The sequence below is a fragment of the Panthera onca genome, chromosome A3 (assembly GCF_046562875.1).
Source record: "Panthera onca isolate mPanOnc1 chromosome A3, mPanOnc1 haplotype 2, whole genome shotgun sequence".
Classification (NCBI taxonomy): Eukaryota; Metazoa; Chordata; class Mammalia; order Carnivora; family Felidae; genus Panthera; species Panthera onca.
Genome location: NC_138341.1, coordinates 66,763,483 through 66,775,848, shown reverse-complemented (window position 1 = coordinate 66,775,848; position 12,366 = coordinate 66,763,483). Strand labels below are relative to the sequence as shown.

General features: G+C 42.4%; 1 protein-coding gene across 4 annotated transcripts in view; it reads left to right on the top strand.

The window, feature by feature from the left end:
* The window catches only part of EML6 (EMAP like 6), a 285,377-nt gene that overhangs the window by 234,237 nt on the left and 38,774 nt on the right, over window positions 1–12,366 (top strand). For all 4 annotated transcript variants that reach the window (XR_009602202.3, XM_060605873.3, XM_060605862.3 and 1 more), the window contains exons 27-28: window positions 5,647–5,848; window positions 5,955–6,081. Coding sequence is in view for 3 of the 4 variants with exons in the window: in XM_060605873.3 (XP_060461856.1) it covers window positions 5,647–5,848; window positions 5,955–6,081 (329 nt within the window). In the remaining variant the exon portion in view is untranslated. The remainder of the gene's footprint in view (window positions 1–5,646; window positions 5,849–5,954; window positions 6,082–12,366) is intronic.

Below are 12,366 nucleotides of genomic sequence, written 5' to 3'. Positions count from 1 at the left end.
ACCTCAACAAACAAAGTAGGGGCCAACTGAAGGGGCTCTGGGACCCCACCCCTACTACCCCAGAGCCATTCTGCATTTTATATTTTATACATTGAGTTTCCGTATAAGATTTATTTTCCCAACATTTTGTTATGAAAATTTTCAAGCATACAGATTAGGCAAAAAATGATACAGTGAACTCCTGGAGTTCTATAAAGAATTCATAGATTCTATACATATTCAAACTTAAAATTTTTTTTAAATGTTTATTTATTTTTGAGAGAGGGAGATAGAGCACAAGTAGGGGAGGGGCATAAGGAGAGGGAGACACAGAATCTGAAGCAGGCTTCAGGCTCTGAGCTGTCAGCACAGAGCCCATTGTGGGGCTCGAACCCACAAACCACGAGATCATGACCTGAGCTGAAGTCGGAAGCTTAACTGACTGAGCCACCCAGGCGCCCTGATTCTATATATAATTCAAAGTAAATTGTAGGGGTGCCTGGGTGGCTCGGTTAAGCATCCAACTTTGATTCAGGTCATGATCTCAAGTTGACCAGTTAAAGCCCCACATCGAGCTCTGTACTGACAGCTCAGAGCCTGGAGACTGCTTTGGATTCATTGTTCCCCTCCCGCTGCCCCTCCGTCACTCACACTCTGTCTCTGTCTCTCAAATAAATAAACATTTTTAAAAAAATGTTTTTTAGGGGCACCTGGGTGGCTCAGTCAGTTAAGTGGCCGACTTCAACTCAGGTCTTGATCTTGTAGTTCATAAGTTTGAGTCCTGCATCAGGCCCTGTGCTGACAGCCCAGAGCCTGGAGCCTGCTTCTGGTTCTGTGACTCCCTCTCTCTCTGCCCCTCCCCAGCTGGCACTCTGTCTCTCTCTAAAATAAACATTAAAATTAAAAAAAAATTTTTTTTAAACAAAGTAAATTGTTGATATAAGGATACTTACCCCTAAATGTTTCAGCATGCCTATCATTACCTGTAGTTCAACATTTGCTTATGGTGTTTTTAAGTTTATTTATTTTGAGAGAAAGAGAGAGCAGGGGAGGGGCAGAGAGAGAAGGAGAAAGAATCCTAAGGAGGCTCCACACCATTAGCGCAATGTGCTTATGGTGATTTTTAAGTAAAATTTACATATAGTTGAATTACACAGTTTTTTTTTAAGGTTCCTTTTGATGAACGTTGACAAACAAATACACCTACATAATCCGAACACCTGTCAAGATACAGATTCAAGATATAGATCACTATCATCACCCCAGGAAGTTTCCTCATGCTAACTTCTGGGTCAATGCCCCCACCCCCCATCATTCTCACATGAAAAGACTATTCCATTGTTTTCCATAATAGATAAGTTTTACCTGTTCTAGAACTTCATATAAATGATCAAGTAGGTACTGTTTTGTGTCTGGCTTCTTTTCACGCAGATAATGTTTCTGAGATTCCTCCTAATAATAGTCTGTTCCTTTTTATAGCTGAGCAGAAGTCCATTGTATGGATAGAACAGAGTTTGTGTACCCGCATGGCTGTCAAAGGGCATATGCTTTTCCAGTGTTTCGTTGTAAGAAAGCTGCTATCAACATTTTTTGGACAAATCTTGTAGACATGTTTTCTCCTTCTTATGTAAATACATAAGAGTGGAATTTCTGGGTCGTAGGGGAAAATGCATGTTTAACTTTTTAAGAAACCACCAGACCTCTTTCCAAAGTGGTTGTATCATTTTATATTCTCATAATGAATGTAAGAGAGTTCCAGGTGCCAACATTCAGTATTGTCACACTTGCAAAATTTAGCTGTCCCAGGGATCTCACTGTGTTTGTAATTTATGTTTCCCTGATGACTAATGACACTAAGCATTTCTTTGTTTCCTTACTGGGCATTTGTGAAGTGTTCATACAAATCCTTTATCCACTATAATAAGTTGGATTGTTTCTTGTTATTCTTGAGTTCTATGTAAGATTTGATGCAAGAAAGAGTTTCATAATTTAAAAGCATTTGAAAACCACTGGTCAATGTAAACAACTTTGACAGTGTCACTTCTCTTTCTCCTCTTAACCTGATTTTTCTGGCACACTTTTGCTCCCAAATACATGGACCCAGGCTGATGAATAGTTCTAGCTTTGTAGTCCTCCTCCTCCAATGCTTTGAATCTGTTGGACAGAGCTCACCGTCTGTTGTAGACCGAATGTTTCCCCACCAAAATTCATGTATCGAAGCCCTATCATCCAATGTGACTGTATATGTAGAGAGGGCATTTATGGAAATAATTAAGGTTAAATGAGGTCACAGGGTGGGACTCTGATCTGATAGAATTAGTGTCCTTCTAAGAAGAGACACCAAAGAGGGGCGCCTGGATGGCTCAGTCAGTTGAGCATCTGACTTTGGCTCAGGTCATGACCTCACAGTTTGTGAGTTCAAGCCCTGCATCAGGTTCTGTGCTGACAGAGCCTGGAGCCTCTTCAGATTCTGTGTCTCCCTCTCTCTCTCTCTCTCTGCCCCTCCCCTGCTTGTACTCTGTCTCTCTCTCTCAAAAATAAATAAACATTAAAAAAAGAAGAAGAAGAAGCAGAGACACCAAAAAGCTCATATTCTGTCTCCATGCACACTGAGGAAAGGCCATAAGCACACTTTCTATGTGCTCATGCATGGTATGTCTAGGCCAGGAAGAGAGCTCTCACCAGGAGCCAAATTGGTCTTATACTTTCCAGCCTCTTCCCAGAACTGTGAGAAATGAGTTTCTGTTGTTTAAGCCTCCCAGAATGTGATATTTTGTTAGGACAGACTTACCACTTTAAGACACCATCCCACTGTAGTGTTCTAACATTGAGTTCTATGTCATCAAGTCTTAATGATACTTATGAGATCTCAACACCACACAGCAACCTCTTTGCCCAAAATTCAGGTTGCATTTGTTAGACTCTAATGTCATATCTTCTTCTTGACCCTTTTCCCTATTCTCCTTTGCTAGGAGTTACTCTGTCTCTCTTCCAGGCAGTATTCTCTCAATGACAAAAAGGTGTTCTTTTCAGTTTAAAATCTTCTCAATGAGGTCATTAGTCCCTTGATAATCACATTATTGCCAGCCTCCATAAAATAGACTCTCCTTCCCAGAGCCCGCCCATTTTTCTAGTACCTTAAATTATGTATCACAAGACCCAGTTCCATCCTTGGACACCTGGCCCATTACTCCCATAGCCTCCCTTCCCTTGCAAAGCTGTGACTCTCCACTATACCAGAGAGGTTAAAATACGACCATGCCATTTACATTTCTAAAACCCACCCTCAAGTTCTCACGTCTCCTCCCCAGAAAGTCAAAGACTCTGGACAATGGTTCTTCAGAGAGGAACCTTCTCTCTGTTAAATGTTACAGACAGAGAAACTATGCAAAACGTTGTGAATGTGGGAGAGGATACATAGGTTTCCATCAAACTCTCAGGAATTTCTCACCTAACAGCAGTTAACACCCAGCCTTGTGGAGACATTCTCTGTTCTTTCATGACTCAGTGGAAGAGGAAAGTTGTGGTAGTGAATCTCTATGAGTATTACAGAAATGCATGGTTTGACATGATGACCCAGAAGGACAGCTCATCTGACCATCTGTGTCATGTCTTCACGAGACTCCTTCCACAGGTCCTAAGGGAGCCACCAAACATCCCTGCTGGCCTTTTTCTCGTGGCAGAGCAGCTGGTTTCCTAGAAACTTCTAGTAACTGCAAATTCCCTTTATTGTTCTACCCAGCAGTTATCTTGTTCCTATTCTGAGAATCTTGAATCCCCCTCTGCTGCAAGAATCCCAGCTTTGTTAAATAGCTTCAGTGACTCAGAATTTTTTCCTCTTTCTCCTCTGTTCCTTTCTTTTCCTTCACAACCTGATTATGATCAACTTAGAATAATTTTTCTCTGAACTTTTGTTTTTGGATTTCTTCTTCCACCCTGTCTAGAAATCCTGTAATGCTTTAAATAAGTCAGGGCACGGAGAGGCATTTTTCAGGCTCTTTTACTTTCTCCTCCTCAAAACCAGCTTGTGTTTGTAGTACATATAATGGGTAGGTTCCTGCTTCCAGCTGGAAGACCAGCAGGACACATGGCTGCAGCCACTATGACTGTCCTCTTTGTTTCCATGCCTTCTGGATCTCACATAGTCACATAGTGGTTTCCCTTGGAAATCCTTATTTTGCTCTGCCTATTTTCTAGCAAACTAGTGGCTCTGGAGGGCTTCCTGAAAATATGGCCTGCCTATTTGCTTCCCTAACCTTTCTACACTCACTACTCTGCGACAGAGTGGGCATTTCCACTTTGCTGTCAGGTAGATGTCTGCTAAATACAGAGAGATCTTGAGTAAGAGAATTTCAAAGTCATGCACTCTGCTGCACCTGTCTCCTGCCATGTATCTGTGCTGGTTTCGGGTTCCCTAGCATGCCAGTCCAAAACCCTCTGGAAGTCTCTTCCGTTATTGAGTCAAGTTTTCAGTGGGGACACTGATGGCCCTCTCACAACCTCAGAAAGAACATGTGGCTACCCACATTGCTTAAGGTATTCTCCAAGAGTTGCTGAGAGGATGGAAAAAAAACTCCCTCTTTAAATGGCTCTCACTGGAGCTGTTTTTGCCAGGCTATGGCTCATGAGCCAGAAATGGAAGCTGGTTTCTGGTGGCAGCTTCGGCTTCCCACCACTTATCAGGATTGCACAGTGTGAGCAGCCAACTGCTATTCCACCTCATCCTTCCCCACCTGGAATGAAAGTTGTATGGCCCTGTGTGCAGTGCTGAAGAGCTTTCCATAATTACTAATAAACCGGACCTTTTATTTGGTTTGTTGAAAAGAAGCTTACTAGGGCACCTGGATGGCTCAGTCAGTTAAGTGTCTGACGTCAGCTCAGGTCATGATCTCTTGGTCTGTGAGTTCAAGCCCCATATCGGGCTCTGTGCTGACAGCTCAGAGCCTAGAGCCTGCTTGGATTCTGTGTCTCCTTCCTTCTCTCTCTGCCTCTCCCCTGCTCACGTGCACGTGCACTCGCTCTCTCTCAAAAATAAACATTAAAAATTTTTTAAAAAGAAAAGTAGCTCACTTTGTTTTAAAACCAATTATTTGTGTTTCCAGTGTCCAAATTTGTTTCAAACATCTGTGGCAGCAACTGTTGTGTTTGTTTTAAATCTTACTTGAGGCCCCAGAATTAGAAGTCCCTTGCTCTTCTGTCTTAGCCTGGGCTGTGGTACAACTGTGGGGCTGTGGGGATTACTGGGAAGACACTTGTGATGTCAAATGTCAGCCAGACTCACCATCAGGAGTTTACACAGGAGACCTATGGAGAATGTACATTTCATATTTGAGAGAAACAGAATCAAGCTGCTTCTATTTCGTTAGGTTCCCAGAAATAGGTTCTGTAATCTAACATTTCATTTGTTTCCTCACAAACCACCTACTGAGGACCCATGATGAGCCAGGTAATGTTTTATAAAAAAAAAAAAAAAAAAAAAAAAAAAGGGACCTAGTTCCTGCCCTCATGGAGCTTACCCTCTAAAGAACGGGAGGAAAACTGCTGCTTGGATGAACTGCTTAATTGGTATCCACTAGAAGCCGCTCTGGAAAATAATATGGATGAAATAGTCTGGAGACAGGAGTCATGAGACTGGTTGGGGTAGTCACCAGTTCCTGGGCTTTACAGGGCCAGCATGCAAGATTCAAGAAGTATGTGGGGCACAGCGCACACGTCACCAACGTGAGGTGGCTGCACAACGACTCTGTGCTGCTCACAGTTGGTGGTGCTGACACAGCCTTGATGATCTGGACGAGGGAGTTTGTGGGGACCCAGGAGAGCAAGCTGGTGGACAGCGAGGAGTCGGACACCGATGCCGAAGAGGACGGAGGTGAGTGAGCCCCATGTGCCGCCTGCCTCTTCCACACATCCCACCCCACCCCCAACCCCGTGCCACTGCCGACCAACCCCATGCCCATCTCTTTCCGTTGTTTGAGGCTATGACAGTGACGTTGCCAGAGAGAAGGCCATTGATTACACCACCAAGATCTATGCTGTGAGCATCAGGGAGATGGAAGGCACCAAACCTCACCAGCAGCTGAAAGAAGTTTCAGTGGAAGAAAGGTATGGTGTCACCAGGTTTGCATTTATTATACCTGATTTCAACAAGAGTTCATTTTCTTTGCCCTCAGAGTTGTTACTTAAGCTAGTCTTTTGTGTCTATGTGCAGAGTGTTAACCTGCATACAGAGTTAAGCTGCTGAAAATCATCCATGGCCCTCGATAAGTGGCAAAGGGTGGGTTACACTTTGCAGAAGTTGGTTGTGGAAAATGACTTGAATAGACATGAGGTTTGATTGGACCAGGCTTATCCTTGCCCAGAGAGGATGTCAGGGTAGCCTATGCACTGTCTGAAATGTGATGGCCAACAGGAGACGTGCTGATCAGAGAGGGAGGGTGGGCTTCTAAGGTCCAGAAGGAATGTCTGTGGGTCCTGAGAAATAACCCTCTGTTCGAACCAGAGTCTGTGCATTACACGGGGTCACTTGGTGGTACCATCTCATACTGTGTTTTCACCTGCCCCAATTTGTTCAGGTGGGTTTGGTGACTCCAGACCTAACCAATTTGATTTGGCTGCCTTGGGATTCTTATACAGAAAGAAGGTTTCAGATGTTATTTTAGGCCTTTTTGATATGTTATTGTAAGTATCAATAAGAGAAATAGCCAAATATTTAGGCTTTTTTTGGAAAAAAGCTCATCGTTTCTACAGTTATTTAATTTACCATATTCATACTAGAAAGGATAAATACTCAGTAAAAACTCTCACATCTGAAGAGAATTTCATGGATCCCAAAGATGTTTTGCCATGGATTGGTTGTTCACAGGTACCCTGGATCCACTATAAGAAATGAGATTCAGGTTGTTTTTTGTTGTTGTTGTTTTGTTTTGTTGTGTTTTTTTTTTGTTTTTGTTTTTGGTTTTTTTTGCATTCAGCATGGCTTTCTTCCTAATAGTAATTATTTCAAAAATTTATTCTATCACTTTTTACTAGTATGTAGGAATATAAATATAAAGAAGTAAAATATTTCTTCCTCTTGCCTCAGTTCAGTGCCACATGTTAAAATAAGCTTGATAGGGGCACCTGGGTGGCTTGGTCAGTTAAGCATCTGACTTTGGCTCAGGTCAGGATCTCGTGGCTGAGTTCCATCTTCACATCGGGCTCTGTGCTGACTGCTCAGAGCCTGGAGACTGCTTCAGATTCTGTGTCTCCCTCTCTCTCTCTCTGCCCCTTCCCCACTCATCTCTCTCTCTCTCGCTCGCTCGCTTTCAAAAGTACATAAATAAACAAATAAATAAATCAGCTAGATAAAAAGTGGGTGTGCTACAGGCACAAAGAGGGACTCTGATGCAAAATTCCCTAACTCGTCCCTAGCATCTTTGTTAGATGTCACTACGAAGGTTCAGAATTCTCTTTTGATGAAAAAAAATTATTGAAAAATTTTTTTGCAGTAGTCTATAAATTACAGTTTATCTTGCTTGCAACATAGTTTTTTAGTGGTCACAAAGATGAAATAATTTTAAAGGACCTAATTTTAAGAGTAAAGAAAAAAAACCCATATACATGTTAGTGCCTAAATAAGCCTCCCCCTTAAATAATGAACTCTTAAAAACATTTGCCCTAAATTAAACATTCTTTTGAAAAAAAATTACCCAACCTCTCCAGTGTCACATAACATTATGAAATGAGTTGACTTGGCTATTATTCCAAGGTTGTTTCTGGCTGATTTGCACAAGCCAGTGCTTCGTCATGCTGAGACTTAGGCCAGCCACTAAGATTTAGAAATCTAAGCAAAGTCCCTGGCTGCCAGAGGGCATTGATGGGGAGTGACAGCTAATGGGTACCAAGTTTCTTTTTGGGGTGATGGGAATATTCTAAAATTATAGTCATGATTGTACAACCTTTTACATACTAAAAAAAAAAAATCAAAACTGAATTATATACTTATAGTGGGTGGTTTTCATGGCATGTAAATTATATCTCAATAAAAGTTGTTTAAAATGCAAATAAATCTATCTATCTATCTAAGCAAATTCACAATTCCAAACGCTGCAGCTGGTTTCTGACCTAAACTGAGGGTCATCTTAACCTTTCTGTGTTGTGATGTCTCTTTGGGTAGGTCTGTAAAGATCTCAAACCTGTTGAGCTTAGGAAAAGTTATGAGAGGTGAAGGTACAGAGGACCCTAAGAATTTTCAGTCTTAAACTCCAGAATTCTGAAGCGACCTCATCACATCAGTTGGGGAACTTGCTGTACATATATTAGCATCCACAGGATTGACTTTCTTATATATACAAAAGAAAACTAAATGCTGCATGGTATTAAGAGATACAGGGGTAGGCCTTTCAGTACTCTGTTGGCATTTTAAAAAATAATTCACACTAGGGTGTAGTGAAGAAAACATGTAGCGAACAAAACATTTTTTGAGATAAATATAGGGTCTGGAGGAATAATCAAGCCTTCTTTACAGAAAGCAACATCTTTGATAACTTAAAGGCCTTGATAGCTTCAGTTCCTAGAGTGGGCTGTAACCAGAGAGCAGGGTGCCAGCTGCACAGCATGCTGGGAGCAAAGCTCGACCACAGCAGGAAGGGGTGAGCGGGGAAGGAGCAGCAACTGGTGTCTGAATCCACAGCCTCCTTGGAGGCAAATCCTAATCAGAACCAAGAATCGTCAGTCTCCACCAGTCCTCCTCAGTAATTTTAGGGGAACTTGAAACTCAGAGATAGGATGGTAGACAGCATCTGAACTGCAGAAGAGGGAAGGGGGTACAGACAAGGTGGGTGTTCAGAGACTTTGTGAGAAAGCAGGATGAGAGAAGGAAGGTAGGGTAGGCAGGGCTCTTGGCAGTAAGCTGGGAAGACACCTCACCTGAGTCCTCACCTGGGAAAAGAAATGGGATCTGTGGATTCCAGCATCCCAGGCTGAAGAGAGAGGCAGGGACAGAAATGCTGGGGTCTTTCAGACCACAGGAATATGGGGTCAGGCAGCACCTGGCTTTTCCCTGATAGTATTCAGGACTGTCAACCCTGACACTCTAACCTTTGACTACTTGACGCCCTCCTGCGTGGAGAGACAGAGGCTTTTCTTGACCTGTCCTTCATTGTTCCCTCCTGTGTGTACCTGATGATACCTACGTATACCTGTGTGCCTTTTCTAAACACCTGGGCCAAGACGAGTCCCAGTAAGACTAACAGGAGACAAACACTTGAGGATTGCAAGAGAAGTGAGCTTGGAACAACCACTCAACGCACGGACTTACTTTGCCTCGTACCAGTGTTTCAGAAAGTTCTACTCCCGGTTTAAATCCTTTTCCTCTTTAGAACCATGCGACGAGCACAGGATCCATCATATTGAAAACAGTGCCTTGCAGACAGCTGTACATTATGCATCGGTTATTTTTTAAGCAAATGCGTTTCTAATTCCTAACATTTCAGATAGTCCTAAATTGTTTCTAATTAGACTCAGTTATTTGATTTTAAAATAGCTGTGAGGCTTTGGATTGTTCTTCTTTATACAATGTCTACACACACACGAGTTGTTATTTTTCAGAAGTCATAAGATCTTTAGTTCAATTCTTCTGAGAAGTGGGAAAGTGGAGAGAAGTGTGTAATTGCTCTCAAAAGAATACTGAGTTTTACCTACCAAGTATGTAATCCCTTGTGGGTGTGTACCCTGGTCACCCACTTCAACTTTGCTCTAGCACCCTTGCCTCTTTCCCCTAGCCACACTTGGCTAGCCAGTGCCCAACTTGGCTGAACCCTTGGGTAATCCTGCTGGTCAGCTGCCCATGTGTGGCATGTGGCTGAGGAAAGCCGTGGAATCTTTTCCAGTGCGGGGAACCAATGCTTTAGGCCTTATCTGGACGCTCAGGCCTGCCCCATAGTGCTTTCCTTCTTCCCCTGCTGTTTCCAATTCTGGTCTAGAGCAACCTTTCCAAACCTCTCATGTCTCTCAAGTTCCCACCTCTACCCTGACACAGCTTTCAACTTTTGACCTCATTCCTACTTGGCCATGTTTTCTCAACATTACAGCTGTCGCGTCCATCCGCAAACTTAAATTATTACTTAATAAGTACTTGAAATGCCAGTTCTTTTTCAGAAAAGGAAAAACAGGAGGGGGGAAACGTAGTTTTTTAGAGCAATTTAGCATATAAAATGCCTACCACTGTCACAGCACAAGGGATAGTACCCAAACACTGGGTTCTTACTTCAGTAAAAAAGACTTCTTCTGAACTCATCAGGCAACACATCCCTGAAATTTCCTCAGCATCAGGTTACTAGAGTTGCCTATAAAATTAAGAAGTTTCTTTCACCACTTTACCAAGGACACACCAAGTTTATATGTCATTTTTTTTTTAATTTATAAGGTAGGACTTTTAGTTTCAGGGAGCTCCCAACACAAACTGGCCTCAGCAAAAGGAACCTATTGGCTGAGACACCTGAAATCCATGGATAGAGTAACTTTAGGTGTCACTTGATATAGAAACTCATCTTGCTATTCTCTCTGTTCTCTCTCCATATTTCAGTTCTGCTTCCTCTAGGTTATTGCAATTCAGGCAGCAAAATGACTACAGTGCCTGGACCTTACAAGTGTCTGCGGCTCAAAAGAACTGCATCTGATAAGTCCTCACAAATGTTTTATGATGTGCTGCTGGCTCTGGTGGGTCACGTGACCACCCTTGAAGCAGTCACCGGTGACCTATAAAATATGAGCCTTTTATTGACTGTTCGTAATTAGTCACATGCCACCTGTAGAGTAGCGGTGTAATCACCTCCACCAGAAGTAAAAGTCCAAGGTGGCTAACAAAATTTGATTTCTGGATAGACCCAAAAGAACACACGTCTACTCCGCTCCACCTTTTTTTTTTTTCATATGCACACTCTTGAAATGCTCTAATTTAGGGGTGCCTGAGTGGTTCAGTCTGTTAAGAGTTTGGATTCTTGATTTCAGCTCAGGTCATAATCTCACAGTTTGTAGGATCAAGCTCCTCATAGGGCTCTGTGTTAACAGTGCAGAGCCTGCTTGAGATTCTCTCTGTCTCCCTCTTTCTCTGCCTGTCGCCTGGAATACGTGTACTCTATCAAAATAAATAAAAATAAACTTTAAAAAAAGTTCCAGTTTAAACTATCTACATGAATGATTGAAAATGCAGTTAGCCCCTCCACAAAGAGTCTTGGTCAGTTACTGTATCCAGCCTCACGTCCAGAATCTTAGGGAGTTGTGAAGTCTTCTCATCCAGGTTGGGATAAAGCTCTTCATAGTCCTGTGACTAAAGATAGTGTTGACCACCATCACATACCAAATAGACAGTGGTGAAGACAGGACAGAACGAGGATAGTTTGTTGGTTTGTTTAATTGCCATTTGGAAAGAGAGAGAGTGAGACACAATATGTAGTAGTCACTGGTCCATGTCCATATAATCCTTTGCTGGCTGAGATGGTCACAGACTCCTGCCCTTGCCATGCGCGTGTTCTTGCACAGCTCGACAGCAATACAAATGTTGGAAGATGTCAACAATCGGAGGATGTAAAGCTTGTGTTGGTGATGACAAAAGATACACCAAGTGAAAACATAAAGTAGGAAGTGACACAATGTCCTCTAAGAGAACCAGCTTCCCCAAGCCTCTCAAATGCCTCCTGGAATGTAAATGATGCCCCTATGGGGTAAGAATTCTCCCAGGCCAGAAACTCCTTAGTCATTCCCATGGGAGAATTGAATCCTCCCACCCTCCCCTGAATTCCCTCCCTACCCACCCCAACTCTTGCAAAAACTCTTGCTCTGTGCTTGGCACTCCCCAGATGACCATGACCCGTGCACACAGTCAGACAGGGTAGGGGATGGCCAGTTTTTAGAGACATCTCTCAGATGGCCCAAGCTTCAGGTCCATCTAATTCCATTTTTACCATTTACCTTCTGGCCTAAGATTTGGCATTTCATAGCACACCTTAGCAAGAAAAATACTTTGGACATCGCAGAATGGTAACTACCTGAGTTCTCAAAGTATCAAGTAGTTAAACTTCATAATTAATTATCATACCAATTAAAGAAAATAACTGTTTTCTTTTTAAAAATCATTTAATTATTTTTCATTCTTTCCTCATTTTTTTGATGATAAACTGAGCACCAGCTAATTGTTCACTGTTGGTATGTATTCCCTTTTAAAAGCATACTTATTATTTGTCTCTTGAAGCAATAGGATACCCTTTTTAGGTTCAGCTGATTCTGATGGTCTGTTATTGTTGCCATTGTTTAATGTTTAAATTGTGACTGTGTGGTCTTTAGCAGACCTTTCTTTGGGTTGGTGTATGTGGCCTTTCCACAACACTATCATGTACTTCTGAAATCGTC